This window comes from Rhipicephalus microplus, chromosome 6, assembly GCF_043290135.1.
Source record: "Rhipicephalus microplus isolate Deutch F79 chromosome 6, USDA_Rmic, whole genome shotgun sequence".
Taxonomy (NCBI): Eukaryota; Metazoa; Arthropoda; class Arachnida; order Ixodida; family Ixodidae; genus Rhipicephalus; species Rhipicephalus microplus.
Window position 1 is genome coordinate 126,028,539 of NC_134705.1, and position 26,433 is coordinate 126,054,971.

At 46.0% G+C, this 26,433-nt stretch overlaps 1 protein-coding gene across 3 annotated transcripts in view; it reads left to right on the forward strand.

Annotated features, from left to right (window-relative positions):
* Positions 1-26,433, forward strand: part of LOC142765481 (uncharacterized) — an 887,742-nt gene that overhangs the window by 412,756 nt on the left and 448,553 nt on the right. The window contains exon 5 of one of the 3 annotated variants that reach the window (XM_075866526.1): positions 8,042-8,430. The exons of the other annotated variants lie outside the window; for them this stretch is intronic. Within the exon in view, the coding sequence (XP_075722641.1) occupies positions 8,042-8,143 (102 nt within the window). The 3' untranslated portion in view covers positions 8,144-8,430. Of the gene's footprint in view, positions 1-8,041; positions 8,431-26,433 lie in introns of those variants that run through there. 3 annotated transcript variants of the gene reach the window in all.

Here is a 26,433-nt window from a genome sequence, read left to right on the forward strand (position 1 = left end):
TCCAGGGCTATCATTGTTATGAGCACACACACACCACATATCGGCTGCGTTCCGATTCTTAGACAGCACGTAGACAGTCTACCTAGACTGCTTAGAAGACAGCACCGAGCCCCCGCTGTCCAACAGTCGGAACACTTTTGGACGGCTTTAACGCGGCGATGCGCCACCTCACGTCGAGAAGAAAAAGCTAAAATAAACAAACGTAACATTTGTATTTTCTGGCTTATGTCGTGTTCAAATCAAAAACAAATAAACGTTACCCATATTGTGCGTCTGGGAAAGCGTCTGCTTGTTTGCAGACAACCATTCCGGCGAGATTTGATTTATCTGAGCGATTCACTGAGCCACCATTTTGTTTAGACAGCAAAGTCGCCTGCATCGTATTTGTCTACGATGCGGTCTTCTCGGAGCTGTCTATTTTGCCGGCTACGTGAGAATTGGAATGGGACTTAAGATGGCTGCCGTTCATTTATCTGTGTAACTAGCCGTATACGGTGAGTATCGGAACATACCAATCAGCGCACCGCTTCTGGTGATGCTAATACCCATCTTGCTGTTGCCATCTTTACGCAACTGTAAAAAAGTGGTTATAAAAACCATATGCGACTATTCAGCTTATGTTTGTGCGTACAATATTTGTACATATATTTCACGTGATCTCATGACGTTTGGCTCAATAAATGAGTTACGATGCAGTCACCTTCACTCCGTATGCTTCGCATAACATTCAAATTCAGATTCCTTATTTCAGCATTCATTTGAAACAAAGTCTAGGACAGGAGCAAAAGGCAAAAAGCCGTTATTATAGCGGCTGGACAAAAGCTCCTGCCCCTAAAGAATTTGGCAGCAGAGAACACACGCACACAAGAAACCTGCAATGCATCGGTGTAAACATTACCTATCGAGAAAAAGAAAAACAAAGAAGGAGAACATGGGCATGTGTGTTGCAAATTTACAGCACAACTAAACTTTCTTTTTTTTACACAGAAAACATGTTTTTTATCAAACAGTTCACAACTTCTCCGAACACACTCTTACAAATTATGTAGCATGTTGAAACCATACAGATTTTGAGGTGCATGGGAGATTGTAAGATGACTGTCACACACGCAATCAAAAAGAAATGTACCATACCTAAGAAACAAGCAAGAAAAAGCAAGCACATAAGTGAGACGAAATCGCTCACTTGTAGCCACAAGGATAAAAGAATATTGCTTTAATATCCAAGTGAAAAAATGTTTAGATAATTGTTTTTCCTCAAGATCGTTAAGCAGTGTTTATATGCGGTACGGTAGCCGGTCTTTTCCATGATTGGTGCGCGAAAAAGGGCAGCCCAAGTATCACGCTCTCGAATGTCATAATTGAGTTGATGTTGTTTGCTTGAGTTAAAAGATGAATCAACTCAGTGTGGCCTTGTTTCACGCTTTTTTATACTTTATGGCAAGGTTTAGCTCATATTGGTAACGATGTGGGAGAAGAATAAACTGAGGAAATAATGGACATGTATGGCTGTCAATAAGGAACACACACAATATACCGCACTGCTTTTCTTGTAGAACAAATATTGTCTTGCAATTTTATTTGGCGCTGTTCCCCATACTAAATTACAATAATTACCATGAGAGATAAATAATGTATTATAAAACAATCGCTGTATTTTTGATGGAAGACCATCCCGAAGCCCGCCCAGTGCCCCGCTTGCTTTTACCATACGTGTTGCAACGCGTTCGATGTGTTTGTCCTAAAGTAAGAGCTGATCAAAAATTACGCCTATAGCGTTTTCATGTCAGCCGTGACTTCAATTTGTTGTGATCTATATGATATGAATAAATTACATTTTACGTGCTTTTGTGTTGGCGCAAAAAAACAGCTTTTGTTTTTTTTATGGTGAACAAGCAAAGAATTCGCTTTGCTGCACAAATGCAGCGTTTCGAGAAGAGTGTTAGTTTGTTGTGATAAATAATTAGTACTACGAGACAGAAAGAAAAAGCTGGTGTCATTTGCGTATATTATATAATATTGCCACAAGCATGGAATGAGGTTTAGCCATGCCAAGGCGAGTATGTGCCATGGTGCGAAAGAAAAAGAGGACGGTTGGGGTGCTCGTGCTCTAACGTTCGGTTCGGCTCGACGTCCAGTGCTGCTCCTGTGAACAGACGTTGTGGTCGTTCTGTGATCACGTGACATTTTCTGGTGGAGGTGCGGGGTAGTGCTTTATGCACTGCAATCAGCAGCAAGGTCCCGACACTAGTCGTGACTTGGAAGAACCAGCTGACCTACGGCGTAGCAGGCGACAACTAGGCCTACCTCCTGAATTCGAACCATTTCCACAACTCGGCAGTACTATGGCTAGGGAGGGCATGCAAACCCAGGAAACATCAACGCTGCCTCCTCCATGGTTCTTCAACGTCCCACGAACTCCGAAGCCGTTCCACGGTGACCCTTACGAGGATGTCGACGACTGGCTTGACGACTACAACCGTTGCGGCAGCGTCAACGAGTGGAACGAGCAGCGAAAGCTTCGGTATGTCTACTTTTATCTCGAGGACTCTGCGCGCACTTGGTTCGAAAACCATGAGGCCACTATGACAACCTGGCCAGAGTTTTGCAACAAGTTGCGAAATACCTTCCGAAGCCCTGACCGAAAGGAGCAAGCGGAACGGCTCTTCAATTCCCGAAACCAGCGTCCGAACGAGAGTGTTGCCATGTTCGTTGAGGACATGCGGCGGCTGTTCAGGCGAGCCGACTCCTCAATGACGGAAGAGAAGAAGATGCGCCTCCTAATGCGAGGAGTGAAAGAGCAGCTGTTCGCGGGACTAGTGCGGAACCCTCCCAGCACTGTAGAGGATTTCCTCTGCGAAGCCACGACAATGGAGAGAATGATAAGGCAGCGCTCATACCAGTATGAGCGTCCTGGCAGTCTTTCGTCAGTGTTGTCGGCCCTGCCAACACCTGACGTCACGACTGTAAAAGACCTGACGGAGCTCGTGCGCGGTATTGTGCGCGAGGAGCTGCAAAAGCTGCACGTGGTGTCTTCTCCGCCCCATGTTGCTGCTCTAACGGATGTCGTTCGCGAAGAGGTCCGGCAGCTGGTGCACCCCATGACGACTCTGCGTGCAGCCGAAGTCCAACCCATGACGGCTCCGCGTCCAGCCGAAGCTCCGCTAACGTACGCGGAAGCACTACGTACTCCTGCACCGGCTGTTGGCTATCCGTCCCATCCGTCCACCCTGCAGACGGCACCGTCGTTCTACACGGGACCACTGCAGCACGGCAACCCACCCTTTACACGGAAATCCAGTGTATGGCGTGCTCCCGACATCCGGCCTCTATGTTATCACAGTGGTGAACCAGGTCACATATACCGTGAGTGTGCATAGAGGCACATGGGTCTTCCTGGCTTTAGTCCGGATGCTCGTCGACCCAGAGATGGTGAGCGGCCCCGTGCTATCGCCGAATACTTGGCAAGCCAACTATCTTCAACCCTTCCGCGTCGCCAATCCCGCTCACCATCTCCACGGCGTTCCACGTCACCTGGCCAACAATCGACCTTTGCGGGCGTCCTTGCAGGAAGATCGCCTAGATCTACAAGCCCGCGCCGGGGAAACTAAGAACAGCGACCTCTGGAATGAGGCCGCTGTTGATCGACCGTTACAAGACCCTCCCCCGATTTGCCTGCCGACATCCGACGACATTCTTTCACCGACGTGTGTCATCGACGACAAACGGGTCTCTGCTCGTATCTCTGTCCTTGTCGACAACCACCTGCTGACTGCTCTGGTAGATACGGGTGCCGATTATTCTATTATAAGCGCTGACCTCGCTGCACAACTATGAAAGGTAACGACACCTCGGGGACATGGAACCAAACTCCGGACTGCGGGAGGTCACCTATTGACACCGCTAGGAATGTCCACTGCCCGCCTCCGAATTCGTGAGACGACGTACATTGTTTCCTTCGTTGTATTGCGCGAATGCTCCCAAGACCTAATTCTCGGAATGGATTTTCTCCGCGAGCATGGAGCCATTATTAACCTTCGCGACCTGCTCATAACGTTATCTAACGACCATACAGCCCTACAAAAGGATGCAGTTGCGCCGACCACAACACTTCGAATTGCTGACGACACCATCGCACTGCCGCCGCGAGCCAGTATGTTGGTAACTGTGGAGAGCGACTTTGACAACAAAAGTAGTGGCATCGCGGAAACTAACCTCTCGGTGCTCTTGACTCGGCAGATTTGTGTCGCGCGTGCTATCGTCAAACTGAAACATCGGAGGACTCAGCTTCTGATCACGAATTTCGGCGGCCAGTACCAACACTTGGCAAAGCGAACAGCAATCGCGAACTTTGAAGCCATCGATGACGAAGAATGTTCCACCATCGCTCCGATTGCCACTGCTGCCGAAGGTAACACTGCATTAGCCAGTACAGTTGACGTGAATTGCCAGCTATCCTGTGCGCAGCAACAGCAGATACGCATGATTTTACGTACGTATAGTGATAGACTCCAACCGTGAAGCACCGCATTATAACGGACCCTACCGAATAGCCTGTACGACAGGACGCCTACCGCGTGTCGCAAAAAGAACAAGAGGCAATACGTTTTCAAGTGAAACAGATGCTCGACGACGACGTCATCCAACCCTCGAACAGTCCATGGGCATCACCCGTCGTACTTGTTAAAAAGAAAAGAAGGCGGCACTCTTCGATTCTGCGTCAATTACCGGAAGCTCAACAAAGTGACGAAGAGAGACGTCTACCCTCTCCCACGCATAGATGATTCACTGGATCAACTTCGACATGCCCGATATTTTCCTCAATGGATTTACGCAGCGGCTACTGGCAGATCGAGGTCGATGAACGTGACAGGGAAAAAACAGCATTCATAACTCCCGATGGCCTCTATGAATTCAAAGTGTTACCATTTGGATTGTGCTCTGCACCAACGTTCCAAAGGATGATGGACACCGTCCTGTCCGGTCTGAAGTGGGAATCCTGCCTCGTGTATTTAGACGACGTCGTTGTTCTTTCTAAAACATTTGAGCAACATTTACAACGACTTCAGTCCGTCTTCGCTATTCGATCTGCAGGCCTATCGCTAAAACCGGAGAAGTGTCGTTTCGGCTACGAAGAACTGAAGTTCCTCGGCCACCTTATCAGTCACGATGGCATTAGACCAGACCCAGAAAAGACCATGGCTGTTGCTGCATTTCCTCCACCTTCGAACAAACGGGATTTGCGCCGGTTTTTGGGTCTCTGCGCCTACTACAGGCGCTTTTTCCAGAGCTTTGCCAACGTCGCTGCACCCCTTACCCGTTTAACGAAGGAGGATGCTCCTTTTGTGTGGGGTCCAGAGCAGAGAGCCGCCTTTTCTCAGCTTCAGCAGTGCCTTCAGAGTGAACCCTTACTAGGGCACTTTGATGAAGATGCCACCACCGAACTTCACACTGACGCAAGCAACATCGGTCTTGGTGCAGTACTCGTCCAGTGGCAAGACGGCGCTGAACGTCCCATCGCTTATGCTAGCCGCATTTTGTCATCTGCGGAAACTAACTACTCGACCACGGAGAAGGAATGTCTTGCTGTTATTTGGGCGATAACAAAGTTCCGACCGTATCTGTATGGCCGTCCATTCAGAGTAGTTACGGACCATCATGCCCTCTGTTGGCTGGCCATTCTCAAGGACCCCTCAGGGCACCTCGCGAGGTGGAGCTTATGCCTTCAAGAATTTGAGGTTACAGTCGTCTACAAGTCGGGCCACAGGCAAGTAAAAGCAACTTCTAAATTCAACCACTTCAATGATGTATTCATCTGCTTGAATCACTGCAGCGCTAAAATCCCGGCAAGTAACACCAACTTGTAAATTCGACCACTTCAATGATGAAATAACAGCCGGTGTAAATGCCACCCCTGCCCAAAGCCTCCTATGGACGACTTCCACGGCCCTATAGTAAAATGAAAGAGAAACTGTAGGAGCGCAGTAGACAGAAGACAGGTATAAGAGCATTGCTTCTTCTCCACTTAACTTCTTGAATTCTCTTTTTTTTCCTTCTTTTTTTCCATTTTCACGTTGCAAAGGTATCAGCTAGCGCTCACCTCTCTGCTCCGTCCAGACTCCCTATTTCAGCATATATCGTTTTACAAGGTTCAACTCTCACCCACAGCAGGCTCCAAACTCTTTCCCCTGTTTGCCCGCAACGTCCTTCGCTTCACTCTCTTCATCCACTCTTATGGCTATCCCGCGAACACCTGGGTGTTCGCGGGGTAGCCATAACTTAACTTGACATTGAACTTAATATCAAGGTTTACCGATTTCCTGTAAAGCATCTACGGCCGCGTTTACTCCAGCGCCGGCCTATAGCGGCACCGCTATTTAAGTACAATAGTTATAATTTATTAAGACAGTCAAATTTTTCGTGCTCTCCTACTAAAGGAAGGGGACTAGAAGACGAAGCGGGGCAACCTTGCGGTCAAATATCTACTACTACTTATACGAATGCCTTTTGCGTGCCTGCTTTCGGATTATAATTGCACTGCAACATAGCTCGTAAGCATGTACACTCGTTTCGTGATGCTTGTAGCAACGGAAATTGCGCGACTGCTGATGCGAAGGCCACGGAAGTGTTGTTCCAGCCGAAGTTTCTATATAGACGAAAATGCGTTAGGTCCGTGTACTTAGATATAGCCGAAAGTTTACGCACCCCGGGAAGTCAAAATTTATGAAGCCCTTCCTTGTGGTGACCCTAGTATTCATATAGCTGTTGTAACACTTTGAACATCAAGAAATATTGCTGTTGAAAAAAGTAAATGCAAAAGGTCAAGACGTACCGATTCCACAAGCAATAATAAAGCGACAAACTTCAACCTCTACATGCTAAGGTCCTTCCCCGACAGCAGTAATTGACGCCACGGTGCGCAGACTGTCCTTCGATAATAAGAAGGTTATGTAAATTTATTGGGCTTATCACGAAATGGCGAAAGTTTGTAACTGAGACGTATTTAGAAAAAGTAGTGCGAAGTAGACTTACGCTCATAATCGTGATTTGAAGGCTGCCAAAATTAACCAGTGGTGAAGACAGAGAAGGTTTAGTTGTACGGACGCAATAAGTGTTTCCCAGGGAGTACATTGAGGTTGTGAATCATGGTTCTTGAACCATCTTGGCAGTTATTAATTGCGGCTGGTGTTTAGAGCAAAGTATCAAGAATTAGGGTGCAATTTCACCCTACTATGGGGCAGCAGCCAACTGTGCTAAAAGAAAAGCAGATCTTACGTACAGTGCCTCCGCCTTACACGCTACAAGGCGGAGGTAAATTATGCCGTACATGACTTTCATGTCATGATTATCATATTTGGACGTGTCATTTACCTTCGCCATCTATTCACGTCACTTGATACCAAATTAGGTTTATGTAGAGCTACCAAAACGCCCGAATGCGTGATATGAGAGTAGCATGTAGTCATGTTTTACAAGACACGCATATTATGGTTATCATGTTTGGACCTGTAATTTACATGGGTCGTCCATTCATGTCACGTAATACCAAACTCGGTAAATGTAAAGTTTACCTGACGAAAATATCAAGAGTATCATGTTTGGATGTCTATTTACCTTCGTCGTCTATTGATGTCAGGTGATACCAAAGTTGGTATATGCGGAGCTAGTGAAATAGCCACAGGCGAATCATGAGCATTAGATGTTGCCATGTTCTTACATGGCACGCGTGCCATGATTATCTTGGTTGCACCAGTCATATACCTTCGTGATCTATTAATGTCACGTAACATAAAATTTAGTATGTGTAGAGCTAGCGAAGCGGCCATGAGTGCATCATGAGCGCAGCACGTAGTTTTGTTTTTACATGACATGCATCTCATGATTATTGTGTTTGCCTCAGTCACATGTCTTTGTCATCCCTTCACGTTCCGTAACACCAAATTTGGTAGAGACGAAGCTAGCAAAACGACCGTGAGCGCATCATAAGTGTGGCAAGTAGTTATGTTGTAACATGACACGCATGCCATGATTTTCATTTTAGGGTCTCTCACTTGTGTTGGCCATGTGGTCATGTCATACCATACGATGGAGTTTTGAAACTTGTCATCTGAACGAAACCACATCAAGAGCAGCAAGACTATAAAATGTGAGTTATGATATTCATGACTTAGATATCATGATTTCAATATTATGACTAGTCACTTATACTCGTCATACAGTCATGCTATGGCATACCAAGTTTAGTATCGATACCATTACCGAGACAGCCAGGAGAGCTAAAAGTCGTAAGCGACAGAATGAATAGATAGATAGATAGATAGATAGATAGATAGATAGATAGATAGATAGATAGATAGATAGATAGATAGATAGATAGATAGATAGATAGATAGATAGATAGATGGATGGATGGATGGATGGATGGATGGATGGATGGATGGATGGATGGATGGATGGATGGATGGATGGATGGATGGATGGATGGATGGATGGATGGATGGATGGATGGATGGATGGATGGATGGATGGATGGATGGATGGATGGATGGATGGATGGATGGATGGATGGATGGATGGATGGATGGATGGATGGATGGATGGATGGATGGATGGATGGATGGATGGATGGATGGATGGATGGATGGATGGATGGATGGATGGATGGATGGATGGATGGATGGATGGATGGATGGATGGATGGATGGATGGATGGATGGATGGATGGATGGATGGATGGATGGATGGATGGATGGATGGATGGATGGATGGATGGATGGATGGATGGATGGATGGATGGATGGATGGATGGATGGATGGATGGATGGATGGATGGATGGATGGATGGATGGATGGATGGATGGATGGATGGATGGATGGATGGATGGATGGATGGATGGATGGATGGATGGATGGATGGATGGATGGATGGATGGATGGATGGATGGATGGATGGATGGATGGATGGATGGATGGATGGATGGATGGATGGATGGATGGATGGATGGATGGATGGATGGATGGATGGATGGATGGATGGATGGATGGATGGATGGATGGATGGATACGCTTAAAGTAGCCGAAGCTCGCTAAAAAATGCTTCGCATTTAGAAATAGGTAACAATTAAGAGTACTACACTATGGGAAAGCATAAAGCCATACCGTGGGTCTAAAAAGACTAGTTTTGCTTCCGCTGTGTTTCAAAGACATGTTCGACGATTTAGAATACAAAGTGCTCTAAAGTGGGATAGCTTTGAGCTGTGCGGGTAAGTGCAGAAACACTGCTAAAGAAAGGCTGGTGCACACCGGCGACTTGCAGCGGTTGCGCGACCATTCGGGACTGCTGACTAAAAAGCGACTGATGTTCACACTGGGATAGGCTGCATGTGAGCGACCGGAAGTCGCAAAACTGGAGAGTCACGTCCGTCCGGATCTCGTTATCAGCGAGAACTCTGGATACCGGTGCCGATCAGCTGATCGCCGCCAGTTGAGTGAACGGAGCGAACCGAGCACGCCGAATTTATTCATATTTGCAAGGTGTTCAGCGCGCGCACAAAGGAAAAAAGGACAGGGTAGACAGAAAGAGCGCTGACTTCCAACTAACTTTATTTCGCAGAGTGGCAAGAATTTATACGTCTAAAAAGGAAGATTACAGAGCATAAATGTAAAAAACAAGCCCAATCTACACACCAGTAACAGCACGTGTGACAGGTCCTCTAATGCCTCAGAGCCCAGCCAGGTAATCGCGTTCAGCCTGGGATAAAGCAACCGATGAAGTGCTTACGCATTTATCTCCTAGCACGTGTATTCTTTCTGCTTCGATAATTTCTCGGGTAAGTTGCTCCCTGTGCCTTGCCAATATAGAGCACTGATCAAAGAGGGGGGTGCACCCACAATCTCGGCAATGAATGCCAAGATGCCCTTGTACCACATTGTGGTAAGTTGCTCCCTGTGCCTTGCCAATATAGAGCACTGATCAAAGAGGGGGGTGCACCCACAATCTCGGCAATGAATGCCAAGATGCCCTTGTACCACATTGTGGTAAGTTGCTCCCTGTGCCTTGCCAATATAGAGCACTGATCAAAGAGGGGGGTGCACCCACAATCTCGGCAATGAATGCCAAGATGCCCTTGTACCACATTGTGCACAATGTGGTACAAGGGCATTTTGGCATTCATTGCCGAGATTGTGGGTGCACCCCCCTCTTTGATCAGTGCTCTATATTGGCAAGGCACAGGGAGCAACTTACCCGAGAAATTATCGAAGCAGAAAGAATACACGTGCTAGGAGATAAATGCGTAAGCACTTCATCGGTTGCTTTATCCCAGGCTGAACGCGATTACCTGGCTGGGCTCTGAGGCATTAGAGGACCTGTCACACGTGCTGTTACTGGTGTGTAGATTGGGCTTGTTTTTTTACATTTATGCTCTGTAATCTTCCTTTTTAGACGTATAAATTCTTGCCACTCTGCGAAATAAAGTTAGTTGGAAGTCAGCGCTCTTTCTGTCTACCCTGTCCTTTTTTCCTTTGTGCGCGCGCTGAAACACCTTGCAAATATGAATACGCACCAACTAGCCCAAGCTTCCACCCTTGCCGAATTTATTGTTTTCGTCCGTTCTCGCACAGCGTTGAAAAAAAACAAAAAAACAAAAACTGAGCATCGCTGATTGGTTCCAGCAGCCTTGCGACTGCAGTCGCGCGACTGAGAAATCAGTCTAGCCAAAGCAGTCGCTTTGCGACCGTATGCGCCCATTGGCGACTGCATGCGAAGTGGCATGGCCGCTTGCTTGCGAAGTGGGAAAAGAGCGCTTCAGCGGCAAGCCTCCTCCTTTCATTGTTTGCCCTTTCCCTCTATTTGGCGACCTAACCAGTGACGTCATGAAAGAAATTTTCTGTTCGTGATTTATTTCCAGTAGGATGCCCGGCAATGGCCAGTGGTAAAAGCAGCGCTTCCGCTGCTGAGACTCAATACATGGGAGGTACAGGGAGTTTCCGCCCCCTGATTATACTGTGGAATACTAAAAGAACCTATGCATTGTGCCAACTGTCTTTCCAGCTCTTCCTCAAAAACAAGCAGCTGTGGTGGATGCACTCGGTGATGGGTGATGCGACTCTCTTGGTTATAGCGCCAAGTATCTCACATACATGTGCTTGACATACAGAATGGCTGTATTTTACACACTGAGCTGGTGCAAGTTGGAGAGTTAAACTTGCAGTGCTACTAGTATACTTTTCAAGTGCTAACAAGAGACCTCTTGCTACTCTTTTCTTCACCTTCACCTGAAGTCCTATACAATGTCTCCATGGAAAAGCAAGGACTTGCTAAGTGCCTGACTGCTGTTGAGAATCTAGGCATCCATGCTCGTTGAGAACAAGTGCCACATGTTTATGCAAAATTTTCAAGTGAATCTATGATACATTAGGTTAATAAAAGTATATCTTTTTCTGAAATCGTTCAACTACTGTTTCAAGAAGCAATGTTGGATGCAAGGAGGGGGGGGGGAGTTTTATCACTCTTGTAGAAAGCACTGTGTGTGCTCATGACAGCAGGTCCAAGGCACTCATTAGACATAATTTTTCCATAATCGACATCCTAGTGTCAAGCTATACTGGCGCAAGCACAAGGCAAACATGCCACACTGGTATGATGTTTGACACGTTGGTAAAGGTAAGCATGTACACTGTTTATAAAGTTAGTGTGGCACATGTACAGTAATTTTGCCCACTATGATAAGTTACCTAAAAATGCTGATATTTACACATGAGTAACATCTCGAAATGAGGAGTAGCCGGCGCCACGCATTGGCACCAACCTCTCCTTACATACATTTAATTAAAAAAAACATCTTGAAAACTGGATTTTTCACTTGTAATCATGGTAGACGCACTTGCAACTTGCAAGTTTCCTATTACATGCATGAACTAATTACAATATTGAAGACAACCAGCAATAACATACTAGCCTATAAGAAATCCTGGGACTAGTGTAACTTTGTAGAAACTTGTACCGAAAGTTTGCTGAAACATTTCACTTTCACTTTATTTCCTTAAAGACCCCGAGTGGGGGCATTACACAAGGGGTGGGTGTACAGTAAGGATAGATGATACATGACCATTCAGGATGAGAGGTGCACTTTTACAGCATCAATGAAAGCATCTGGGTTGGTGGTGGCAACGACGGCGTAGGGAAGGCCGTTCTAGTCTACAATGGTGCGTGGGAAAAAAGAAGACGAGTAGGTGAGAGTACGGGTTTGAGGACGAGCAACACTTAAGCAATGGCCTGTACGAAAGGATATGCGAGCAGGCGGTGAGATGTAAGGTGGCTGATTGAGTGAACTGTAGTACATTTTTGTGAAACATGGAGAGGCTGGCAGTGCGACGGTGACAAGAAAGGGTGGGCAGGCCAGTTGCCGCCTTTAATGAAGATACACTAACGTTATACGAATATGATGAGTGAATGAACCTGATGGCGCGGTTCTGCACCATTTCTAATGCGTCTATGAGATAAGATTGATACCAGATTGCGCACGTGTACTCAAGTTTTGGTCGAAATAAACATTTGTAAGCGATGAGTTTAACGTGAGGAGGAGAGCAGCGTAAATGACGTCTGAGAAAGCCTAGGGTTTCGTTGCTGGGTGAGATGACGTTGGACACATGCGGAAACCAATTGAGATCTTTGGAGATAGTTACACCAAGATATTTGAAGGCACTAACAGATTTAATAGGAGTGCTAGCAATTTTGTACTGATTGAGGAGAGGGCTTCGCGAGCGGGTGACGGACATTAATTTACATTTACTGTGATTCAGGACCATCAGCCAGCGATCGCCCCAATTCAGGATTTTAGATAAACTGCCCTGCAGCACAGCCTGGTCGGAGGTATTTCTTATTGACTGATAAATAACGCAGTCATCTGCGAACATACGAATAGAGCAATTGTATTTCATTCTTCACATTTGTAGCGAAAAAAAAGCATGTGCAGACACAATCAATAAACTCATACACAGTACTAGCACTGGTCCTACGTATGTGTTCCTTATGTCTGTATCTGTTTTTTTCCACGAATATGAACACAAGTGACTGAAAACAACTAGCCCACATCACTACTGTGGCTGCTCAAACATGTTCTTACATTACAAGCAAGTGCATCCCCAAATACTTTCAGTATTGCTCTCAAAAAAACTTCTATTTTACAGTTCACTATTACAAATGGAGCTGACACCAATATTTCCGTCATCTGAGCTCTGTTATTCCATCAAAATAAAAGCAAGTGTCTGTACTGTACATGAAAATCATATACCTGGCAGTGTAGTTTAAATAAGGTAAGTGATCGTGCATTTTATCTGAGGGTTCTAGGTTTGGTTACTGCAGATACAAAGCTGTCTTTTTTTCACACTTATGCCACAAATACTACTACAGCACCAATAAAAGAGCACAATTAACATACTTTATCCATTCCATGGTTTCTGTATCAGCTAGTTTTCAATAATTTTATATAAGGAGGCTTGAATGTGACCCTTTACTTTTTGTATTGTCACCACTGCTGAAGAGCTTTCAGCTGGTGCAGCAAGTAGTAACAGTTCAAAAAAGGGGTGCGCTTCTGGTAAGGAGTGTTGACTGTTTATTGAACAGATGCGCTTGTAACAAACTGGGGCACTTCAGATGACAAGCAATGAAAAGGTAATAGTTAAACAAAAACTTCTTCTGAACAAGCGTGCAATAAATATATGCTAAAAGCAGAGCCTCAAGGGAAATTTAAGGTTGTGACCATGCCAAAGCATGCGTGCTTCTCATGTTCGTGGTAGTCACCAGCTGCACCAGATCAATTTTTTATTGTCACACGCCCCCCCCCCCCCCCAAATGGGGATTTATATCATTCATTAGGTAGGATTACCGACCATCAAGTAAATATGATAATTACTTTTATCTTGTAATGTGTCCTTGCATGATAGTGACTTTGTCTCTCTTCACCATGCAGGCTATTATAAGGGCTGTTGGAACATGTCATGGACTATCCGTGAACTCTCATCGTATAAGGAGAGCTTTTCAAGCAATGAGGCAGAAAAGCCATGGCATATATCCTTCACCTATTAATGGCCATCTAAGGAGGAGCTCATTGCTCAGAGGCACACACGCTTTCCAACATCATCGACCTCGGATCAGTGGCATGCATTCATTCTGTTGATGTTGGTTTGGGTTCAATGCCCCAAAACATTGATGTAATAATAATGAGGTACGCTATATTGAAGGGTGCCAAGAGTTTCGGTCACATTATGTTCTTCAACTTGCACCTGAATCTAAGTACAAGGCCTCAACCATTATCGCCTCCACTGAAAATGCAGCCGGCACGGCCGAGATTCAATACAGCGTCCTTCGGGTTATCAGTTCAGTTCCACGACAACCATAGACCACCATGGCGGGAAGTCACCAATACATACCACTTCATCAAAAGCTTACCATCAAACTGGCATCGAATTTATTTTCACGTGTGTGTGTTCTGGCTGGCAGCACACATACAGCCACAGTGTGGATCGAACGTGAGAGCTTAACTGGAGTGAAGCAACATAGAAAGCTCAGTGGAACAAAAAAATTCAACCGTAGAGACAACACAGCTGAAGGCTTCCCACTCTGGTGAATGGGGCAACGTCAAAAGAACAGTTAAGAAGAGAGAATGCAACCATAGTGATGACGCAGCTGAAGTCTTCTGACACAAGTGCGATGTAACAAACCTTCTTGGCAGTTAAGCAACCATGACTGATTTGTGGAAATTGCTGTCAATTATTATTTTAACGTGTGTGCTGTACGGCTGCAGCACACAGAGAGCCACTTGGTGAATCGAGCGAGAGAGCCACAATTGACTGAAGACACTGCCTCCCTGGTAGTCAGGCAACGATGCAGCCATAATTGCTTTTTGTGAAGTCTGTGAAATGTTATTTTACATGTGTGCTATGACTAGCAGCACACCAAAGCCACTGTGTGAATTGAGCGAGAGAGCTACATAATATTTTCGCGTCTGTGTGCTACGGGAGGCCGCCCAAACAGAGCTAGCTCTACTTGAGATGACATCACAAGTTTGACAGAATGACGAGATGGGCGTATTTGAGAAATGCCTCTTGTTTCTTGTTTGGGTGAGTTTTCTGTTTGGCAGTTGCTTCTGTTTGGCAATTGTGCACCTGCTTTTTAACTGTTCACTAATGAAATAGTCTGCGATTATCATCATTAGCGACACGATAAGCAAGCCCTACATATTATTCTCTTGAGAGATCATGCACGAGGCACAACAATTTTGGAGCGAGAGATTGCATAACAAAACCATTGAAAAAAACAGACCTGCTCAAAACAGGTCAACCTAAAAGGACGTGAACGCGGAAATCATTTATGTGCGGATATCTTTGATGCTAATTGAAAGCACGGGCAGCTTGCAGATTAATTTCAAGTTAAGATATAAAAGCTTACGCGTGCGCACGAAAGGCTATCGTAAGCCCACGTAGTCGGCTAATGAAAAATGCTTCCCGGTGGCGGTGACTACGCACGCAGGTAATACAACTGTGTTGCGTCACCTAAGCCTCTCCCAAATCCATCGCGTGAAGAAGCGGTTCGCTAGACAGTGAGATTTCCTAGAAGAATGCATAAGATTACGTCGCTGGAACTGCAACTTTAAAATGTTTTTTTTATACACTATTACCTGTGCACTTCTCTTTCAACCGCGCCTCCGTTCTCCGGCACGCAGCACCGTGGAGTACAGGCACACGCTTCGGAAGTCTTCGTGCCGAGTTATGCAGCAGTCCGGACTTTCCCGAAGAACTTGCGGTATGTCGCGGCAGCAGAGTTGTTCAAGGGCCGTTGGCACTGCTCCACAAATCCCGCTGTCGCACCTGCACTTGCGCAAATCGGCCTAAGTTGTCCTTATCCTGGGCACCGCACAAACACCGCGAAATGAAAGACAATGACAAAATTGTTTCTACGCTCGTGATTACGCAGCACAACGTACAAGTTACACGTGCGACACAGCAAACGCGGACGCGAGGATGAACAAGTATCGAACAAAAATGGCTACTTAAATCATTTACACTTATCCCTGATCGTTGACATCGTCGTGGAAGTCCGGTGAGTCAGGTGACGACAGATCACTGCTGTCATTCTCGACACAAAGCGCAGAATCGCGTAATGGTGTGTCGCTCAATAGTTCAAAAACCACTTTATCGCTCATTCGGCGCAAACGCTCTTCAAGTCCTAGGTCCATGGTGAGCAGTGGTCCAAAGCGCCGTGAAACCAAACATAGGTTGCGCGCGTTGAGCGCACAAACAGACGATCACCCAGCTGGCCCAGCCGTGGTCAAGCGCCTGACTGCCGGTGGCTATGCTTTGGCTTTGACTTACCGGAAGCAGACGACACAACGTCACGCACGTGTTCTGCCACGTCGTGCGCTCGGGGCTAGGCTCCGTGAAGGCGGAGCTTAGCCCCGAGCGCACGATGGAAAAGTTGAGGGTGAAAGACGGAGCAGAGGATGAGGGTACCTTTTAAGTACTCGTAGCTCCGTTAATAATGGGTGTTTCGCTTGAATTATGGTGGCAATGATTTCCTCCAGTGGTGGTCTAATCAAAGACGGATTGTGAAAAAACCGTTTCAGGGACAATTCAAGAAGACCTAACGTTCCCGTAACTGATACATATTCAGGCGCTAACGAATACGGTAGAAGCCGGGTGCTCACATGAATCTGCTTTTTCGCTTCCCTCTTTTTTTTCTCTCTCTTTAATATCGTTCACAACACACCTATTTTTTACACAGAGCAGTTTATTTTGTGTGGTACGTCTTTTCTTTTATGTTATCGTTCAATAATGACAGTAGTTCATATATGCATCAAGCTGTCCGATTGCACCTTTTTGTGTGATCGTAAGCTGCACTTTTCTGAGAACTGAAGGAGATCATCAATAGCAGGAAAACAGAGCTAACTGACACATTCTGTACTCCGTTTCACAAGCTGTCGGCAGTGCTGTGAAAGGTAAGGATGCGCACTTCATAATTGTGTTCCTTTCCGAATATCGCGTCCGTGAATCTGAAAAGTGCTTCATACGAGCGGAAAAAAGTTAAATCATAGTAATTGACTTTCTAATAGACCCTTTAGAAAATTCAGCCTGGAAACATGGCTCTTCCGTCATATCTTGCTCACTCGTGTGAGCTGGCGGGCTGTGTGTCTCAGCGATGCCGATGAGCGTTCCCTGCAGCACACAAGGACACCGCTTGCGTTCTTGCAGAAGGTGTACTCCATTTGGACGGTACGCCACGTGTACCCCAGAGCAGTGGGCCAGTAAGCGTCCCGTGGGTGAACAAGACATGCCGGAAAAAATGTATTTTCGGAATCGTTTGATAGGTGGCGCTGAGTTTGGAAAATGGGGTTTGGTTCGGACTGTCCGGGTAGATGGACGTGTTTTTCAGCGCTGGCGATCGACTGCGCAGATAAGTGGTTTTGCATGTTTTGAGTTGGTATTTATAATTATAAGGCAGCAGTTAAAATCTATGTAGCATTTAGTTTATTGTACGGATTTTGAGGGGGTCAGTCCCCAGGTATTTACTAGTTTGTGCCTGTGTGTGTGTTTAACTTTTTCGTTTTTTGTTGTTGTTTTTTGGCATCCCTTGGGGAAGGTGCACGTATTTTAAACACGCATATATTTGTAGTAGAGCTTAGACTTTCTCGTTTTCTTAGGGCAGGGCTCAAGTTTTGTAATTATCGAGTGAAAGAAGTCATAGGCACAATTGGTGTCGGAAAGACATGGTTAAAAAGTCTGTAGAGTGTTCAGGATGCGGGGTGGGTTTAAAAGTGGACCCAGGCGTAGAAGCGGATGGAGAAGAGGCTGACGCGATGTGTAGGCAATGTGAGGTTGAGGAAAAAATAAAGAAAATGATGGTTGCCCATAGTGAACTGCTGATGAGAATCACCCAGCTCGAGACTGCGTTGGGGACAGAGCAAAAGAAAACGAGGGCAATGGGAGAAAAGCTGAAGTCCGTCAAGGAAGCACTAGCCAAGGTGAATATAGGAGCGGCCTACGGAGAGAACAGTAGGAAAGCGGCAACCAGAACGACGGAGAAGAAAGAGCGAGCAAGTTTGGGAGAGAACAGGTTAAGCCGGTTCTATTGTCGCAAGGCCCAGCTTCAGCGAAGTATTGGTGGGGCTGGGAGGGGACAAAGCAGACGGTGTCACAGGCGCAAGTAACCCCCAGGTGCAGGACGCTCCAGCTGAAAAGTCACAGCATGTGGTAATCGCCAGGGACTCGAATTTAAATCGATGCACAGAAGCCACCAAAGAGAGGGTAAGGGGGTGACAAGAGGGATGCAGTAGGGGCTTCCCAGGACGCAAGCTTGAAGCAGTCATGAGGCAAGTGAGCGCAAAACTCAAAACTACAGCTGATAGACGAAACCTCGTGATAATTTCAAGCGGTTTAAACGATGTCTCAAACGGAGATACCGCAGTACTAGCAACCACACTGCCGAAAGGCGTCGATGACATGCGCGCCACTTCTGGTCAGGTACAGGAAGTGATATGCACGATATCGGAGGTACTGGTACGTGATAGCAACCTGCAATGAGTGGTTGTCAACGCAAACGATGAGATATGGCGGATGAGCCGAGAGAAAGGCTTTGAGGTGGTGGAAATAAACAGAGAGGTGCATAGGTGGAGTGGCTTTCAATGAGACAGAATTAACTTCGATGGGCGGCTAGGTCATGAGGTGGGTTGGCGACTTGCAAGACGTCAGTAGCTTTTTTGGGGGGCAAGCGGGCCCTTCGGGGTGCAGGATAGCTAGTAACGAGGAAAACAACCAGGTAAACTTTTTTACAGGTGGTATGGACAAATACGATTACAAAGTGGCACAGTATCTAAGATAGGTAGAGTCCGGGGTATAAATAGACGTAGCCATGGGCGCCGAGCCAATTCAGACATGGGGTATATTACCATGCAGGGTGATAGGAACAGGCTGAAGTGGGAAGAGATAGAAGAACAGCTAAGGGAGGAGAGGCTGATGCTATACGGTTTTGTACAAACACATCTCAGGGACATAGGACGACCTCCCAACAATCCGGACTACGCGTGAGAATATTGTAATAGAACAGAAGGCAGCAAAAAGGGGGGTGGTATTGGGGCACCCATTCATAAAATTACAGAGTGGCAAAGGGTCGAGCAGGAGTGCAAAGAACATTTATGGCTAAAAAGGAAAGTGGCAGGGCAAATGACACTCCTTGGTTTCGTGTACTTAAGGATGGGAGCAAAGGCCAGAGAGGAAAACCAGGCAATGGAAGAGTATATATCAAACGACATTGAGGAGTTAGGAAGAGAGTGCGAGATAATTATACTAGGAGACATAAATGCACACATAGAAGATATAGATGGGTATACCGACCCGAAAGGCAAAATGATCATGGATAAGTGTGGAAGGTTTGATTTGATCATTTGCTACAGTACCGAGAAGTGAGAAGGGAAAGTAACAGGGGAGGTAGGAAGGCTGCAGTCGACGATAGATTACGCACTGACGTCACATAGAATGTATGATAAGGTTAGCGGAATGCACATAGATGAAGGTGGCTGCAGAAGTCTGGGTAGTGATCACAAACCTATCAAGCTAAGTTTTGGAAGAGCAGTGAAAGTAGGAAAGAGACAAGATGAGCAACTACAGCAAAGTTTTTATTCAGAAAGGCAAATTGAAATAGCCACTAAACAAATTGAGAAAGTCATGACTGAGGATAATAAAACAGTGTGGACATACATGAATCTATTTAGACATTTTGAGCTAGAGCTTGCTAAGGCACGTGAAGTGTCACCCCGGGAAAGAAGACACAAACCCAAAAGTTGGTGGGATGAGGAAGATAAGAGAGCCATAGCAAAACGTCATGAAGCCTCCAGAGAACACAGCCATCCTAAGCAGCGGGGTGAACCGACAGAGGATGTTGAAAGAAAATGGGAAATTTTTCTAAGCAGTAGAAGAGAGGCATCCTCTCTGTTCAATGAAAAGATTAGAAGAAAGGCATCTCAGTGGCTGGCAGAAATACATAAAAAAGATAGAAAGGCAGCTGCAAAGTTTTGGAACCATCTAAGCTCCCTCAGAATTGAGACGAGCCTAGAGCAGAGGTTTATAACTACAGCTCAAGGTGGTAGGCTAGAAGGGGATGAAGCGATTGAATATATAGGAACAAGGGTGACAAAAAAATTGCAACAAAGAAGTGCTTTAGGCACCACAAGAGACAAGGATGAATCAAGTAATGCAATGGCCCCATTTTCACAACGAGAGTGGGAAAGGGCTGAGAAAAGGGTTCCTAGTAGTAGATCAACAGGCCCAGATGGCATTCTAATTATGCTGATAAAGACATTAGGTCCGAAGTCTAAGCAGGCTTTGAGAGAGGCAGTGAGCAAAACAATAATCGATGGTGAAGTTCCCGATAGATGGAAACTTAGCAGGATGAGCATGGTCTCTAAAGGAGAGGGGGACAAAGCTGACACGAACAACTACCGTCATGTAACAGTGACATTAGTGGTCTACAGGCTGGCGACGCAGATAATATAGGAAAGACTTCAGGCATGGATAGAGGATGAGGGAGGGCTGGGGGAACTGCAGAATGGGTTTCGAAAACACAGGAGGTTGGAAGACAATCTGTTCTCACTGACGCAGTGCATCGAAATAGCAGAAAAGGAACACAGGCCCCTGTGGCTCACATTCTTGGATATCGATGGAGCGTACGATAGGGTGGTTCGAGAGAAATCGTAAGGAATACTGGACACACTAGGCGTGGAAGATGTAGTCGCTAATCTTTTAAAGGATATATATAAAGGTAACAAGGTAGTTATAAAGTGGGACAAACAGGTATCCAAGCCTGCAGAGATAAAACGGGTGCTTAGGCAGGGGTGTCCCCTGTCAGCCTTATTATTCATGATTTACCTACAAGTATTAGAGGCCAAATAGAGGGAAGTGGACTGGGCTTCAACCTCTCTTTCATCGAACAAGGAAAACTCATTAAACAGGCACTACCAGCAATGATGTACGCAGATGATATAGTACTAATGGCCGACAACAAGCAAGATTTGCAGAGATTGGTGGACATCTGCGGTAATGAGAGAGTTAAGTTAGATTTCAGATTCAGTAAGGAAAAATCAGCAGTCATGATTTTTAATGACAATAAAGGTAGTGAGCTTAGAATACAGGAGGTCACGCAAGAGATAACAGATAAATATAAATATCTGGGCGTATGGATAAGCAATGGGGCCGAGTACCTAAGGGAACACGAAATATACGTGACGACTAAAAGTAACATGAATGCAGCGGTAATGAAAAACAGGGCACTGTGGAATTACAATAGGTATGATGTTGTGAGAGAAATATGGAAAGGGGTCATGGTTCCTGGTCTGACGTTCAGCAATGCAGTCTTGTGCATGATATCTGAAGTTCATGCAAGATTAGAAATTAGGCAACGTGGAATAGGTAGGCTTGCCTTAGGAGCTCTTGGGAATACACCCATTCAGGGAGTACAAGGTGATATGGGATGGACATCATTTGAGGGCAGGGAAGCTAGCAGCAAGATAAAATTTGAGAAGCGATTGAAAGAAATGGCGGAGGAGCTTTGGGCTAGGAAGGTATTCAGCTACATGTACATGAAAAATGTCGATACGAAAAGGAGCAAGCGAACCAGAAAATTGACTGGTAAATACTTAGAAAACAGCAGGGGGCCAAACCAAACAGAATTATCGGTGAAGAAGAAGGTGAAGAAAGCTGAGACTGATATGTGGAGATTTGGCATGATTAAGAAGTCCGCGCTAGAGATCTATCGAACTTTTAAGCGGAAAATTGCCAAGGAAAAGATCTATGATAATACTCGGGGTAGTTCTTTACTGTTTGAGGCCAGGACGGGAGTATTCCGAACCAAGATATATCGGGCAAAATACGAAAGGGTAGACACGTTATGCAGTGCGTGTGGAGAGGAAGAAGAAACTGCCGAACACTTGAAAATGCTGTGTAAAGGGCTTCACCCTATAGTTCAGGGTGATGGCGCAGAGCTTTTCAAAGCACTGCGGTTTAGGGAGAGGGAGGGCAAAGTAGACTTTAAGCGGGTACAATTACCTAGAAGGAGGTTACCAAATTTGGCTAAAGTCAAGGCACGAGAGAAAATGAAGAAACCCTTCACTGCAAACTACGAATCCTTAACCTCACTATTTAAAGGAAAAAAAATAAATCTGGTTTTTGGATCATTAGGTATGACGGCTCTGTGGCGCTAGCAACCGTCTGATCTAAAAGGTACAGCCATATCCATCCATCCATCCATCCATCCATCCATCCATCCATCCATCCATCCATCCATCCATCCATCCATCCATCCATCCATCCATCGGTCTATGTTAATGAAGGTGGTGCTTGCTATAACCTTCATCTGTCTTCTTATTAAATGCGAATCGTGTCTTAGCGAACTTCGGTGACTTTGAACGTATCTATCTATCTATCTATCTATCTATCTATCTATCTATCCATCTATCTATCTATCTATCTATCTATCTATCTATCTATCTATCTATCTATCTATCTATCTATCTGTCTGTCTATCTATCTATCTATCTATCTATCTATCTATCTATCTATCTACGACATTTAGCTCTCCTAGCCGTTTCAATAATGGTATCGATACCAAACTTGGTATGGCATAACATGAGTGTATGAAGAACATATTTGACTAGTCATAACATGAAAATCTTCACGTGTATGTCATGAATATTATGATATACATTTCATGGTCCTGCAGCTCTTGCGGTGGTCTTGTTCACATGGCATGTTGCAAAACTGGTATGGTTTGGCATGATTGCATGCTAACATGAAAATATTGACATGCGTGCCGTGTAACAACATGACAACATGCCACGCTCATGATGCGCTCGCGGCCGTTTCGCTAGCGTCACATATACCAAATTTGGTATTCCAGTACGTGAATTGATTGCGAAGGTGTGTGACTGGGTCAAACGTGAGAGTCATGAGATGCATGTCATGAAAAACATGACTACATGCGATGCTCATGATGTGCGGGTGGTCATTTCGCTAGCTTCACCTATACCAAATTCGGTATTACGGGACGTGTGATATAAGAATTACGGAAAGTATGATACTGGTGCAAACATGATAAACATGAGAAGCGTATCATGTAACATGATTACATGCCACACTTATGATGCGCTCGCGGCTATTTTACTCGCTTCACATATGCCCTATTTGATATTATGGATATTATGTGACGCGAATGGATAACGAAGGTAAATGGCATATCCGAACATCATATTCATGACATGCATGTCATGTGAGAACATAACTACATGCATAGCCACCAGCATCGGGCACGCGTGGCGTCCCTAAATCGCCATGGTATGACATGACTGCATGGGGAACAGAAGTGACAGACTGTAACATGAAAATCATTATATGCGTGTCTTGTAACAACATGACTACATGCCGCACTGATGATGTGCTCGCGGCCGTTTCACTAGCTTGACATATGCCAAATGACATATGCCAAACGTGACGCCAATGGATGACGAAGGTGTGTGACTGGTGCAAACATGATAATCATGAGACATGTGTCATGGGAGAACATGATTACTTGCCACAGTCAAGACACCAATTCATTTCGACGTGACGCTGTGCGCGTGCTCGCTTGCGTTCATTTCGTCACGTCAGGCCTGCGTTGCCACGCCAGGCACCGGTCCTGCTATATACTCACTGGCGCGCGCCGAGCAGCGTTGCTTTGACGTATGCGCATTTCAGCGCCTCCGGTGTCCCTCCGTCACGAAAAGAGGGATACACAGTGTTGTCTGAGTAACGCATTGGTGCGAAATTCGGTATGTTGCATTTTGCACCGGTTGCCGTCGGGCCACGCCGACGGACGCTCGTCGCGCCTGGCGTCAGACTATAAGTGCTCGCGTTTTGCTAACGTAGCGACGCTGTGCCCAGCGTGCGCGCGCGTCAATGCTACATCGGAGTGTATTGGGCCCTTCATGATGCGCTCGTGGTCGTTTTGCTGGCTCCACACATACCAAATTTAGTGTTACGTTACAATAATGGTTGACAAAGTATATGACTGGTGCAGACATGATTATCCTGACGCGGGTGTCATGTAGGAATATGACAACAAATCATGTCATAGCGTGCCCACGCCCGTTTTTCTAGCTCCACATATACTAAGTTTGGTATCACGCGACGTGAATACATGACGAAGGTGAACGACACATTTAAACATGACTATCGTGACATGAAAGTCATGTAAAGCATCATTTACCTACGCACCGTAACGTTGTGCTGATTTCAAAGTGACATATAAACATTTCTCATTTGTACTTCACATATCATCGATTCCCGCTGTACGTGGGAACTGCCATTTTTTTTGTACCTGCTGACATACGTTAAAAAAAACTGGCTCGGTTTTTAGTAATGTCTATTTTTTATAAAATATTCTGAAGTCGGTTGAGGAAGAAGAAGTGTCTCTTTAGAAGAACGCTTGTTTCAGCGCTCTGTTTCATTTTAGTGAAATCATCGGTCTTTTGAGGTGCCTCGCCTCTCCGTCTTGCGGTGATGGACATGGAGCATGGCAGAGGCCCGCCTATTCACAGGTCCTCACACCCGTCAGCCACAAGGAAGCGAGCTGGCTCTCCCAGTGACACCGAGGACACCGATCTCTATTCTATGTCAGAAGACGACACATCCGATGGCAGCTTTATACCTGTCCGGGGTAAGAGGGCAAAGAGAAGGACGGCGAATACAGCAGCATCAGCTCCTGCAAGCACAGCGACTGTGCATTCAAGGCCTGCGCGCTGGCCGCACGTCATCATCTTCATGCCCGAAGATCCATCAAGCAACCTACGGCTCCTGAACAGGCAAGCCCTTTCGGTTGCTCTCGAATGTGCGGTGCCACATCAAATTAAGGACGTACGAGTAAACCCAAGGAAGAACATTCTCGCCATAGATGTGCACGATGTGAGTGCGCTAGGACAGCTGCAGCAAATGACTGAGCTAGGTGGCATTAAAATGCGCCCCTTTATACCGATGGATGACAAATCAATTGCCGGTGTAATTTATGACATCGACACTGCCATTCCTAATGCTGACTTGTCTACCCTCATCAAGCCTGCAAACGAGGGAACTGTCATTACGCAAGTGCGGCGCCTTGGAAGTACGCGCTGCGTAAAAGTGTTTTTCAAGGGAGATTGCATACCGTCCCACGTTAAAGTTGGACATTTTCGACAGCCGGTTCGACCATTCATCCAAAAGCCACTTCAATGTCATCAGTGCTTCAGGCTAGGACACGTCAAGGGCGTATGCCCCAACTTACGACTGTGTCCCCGCTGCGCTGAATCTCATGCTGAAGACGCCTGTCGGGCGACTACTCTGAAGTGCGCCAACTGCAGTGGTCCTCATGCTGCCTCGTCGAAAGACTGTCCTCGAATCCAAAAAGTGTGCGTGGTTCTCAGACAAATGGCCCGAGACAACTCAACACACAGGGAGGCAGCCGAAGTAGCCCGGCGTCGGCGTCGACGTCGGCATCATCGAAAGTCTTCAAAGAAGGCACATTCCCGAGACGCTCCTGCCCACTCTGTAGCGGTTCCATCCAGTAGCGTCGCGAAAGGGCCCACCACTTCTACGAAAGAAACAGAGAAGCCTCCTTCTCTGGAGGAATGGCCCACGCTCCCGACGCGCTCTTCTGCCAAGGAACCTCTGCAGGTTGTAACCACACAAGAGCCGTCTCCAACCATGGAAGATTTGCCTAAAACTGATGTCAAGTGATCTCGGTGCTGCGTTCCCTTATAGAAGCCATCCGAGCAATATTAGTCGACATGAAGACACCATCTGCTCGAAGCGCACTTGGACTATTGGACGCCCTAAGCCCAGTGCTTGAATCTCTCAACTAGGAAGATGGCTACTCACACCTCAACATTTCTTAAAGAAGTCAAGGCTGCATCCGTCATCCAATGGAACGCCAGAGGACTAAAATCACGCCTTTCAGATTTTCGTCAGTTTGTGTTTACCAACGTGTTTCCAATTATCGTCATTTGTGAACCCAATTTGTCGAAACCAATAAGACTATCGGGGTACGAAGCTGTCATGTCTTCAACGAATGGTGCGTGCAGCAAAATCATCGTCTTTGTTCGTCGTGAACTGACGTATGTTGTGCAACCAATTGCACCTCACGATGACAATCAGTATGTCTGCATCACTGTGAAAAAGTACCAACTCATGTTTACTCTCATAGGCGTTTATGTATCACCGTCAAGTAATCTCGATTCCAGGAGATTAGCGGATATTTTGAGAGTGTGTCCTGCATCATGGGTCCTCATAGGTGATTTCAATGCGCACAATCACGCATGGGGAAGTACGCGGACAAATGCAAGAAGACGCAGGTTAGCAAACATCGCCTACAACTTTGGC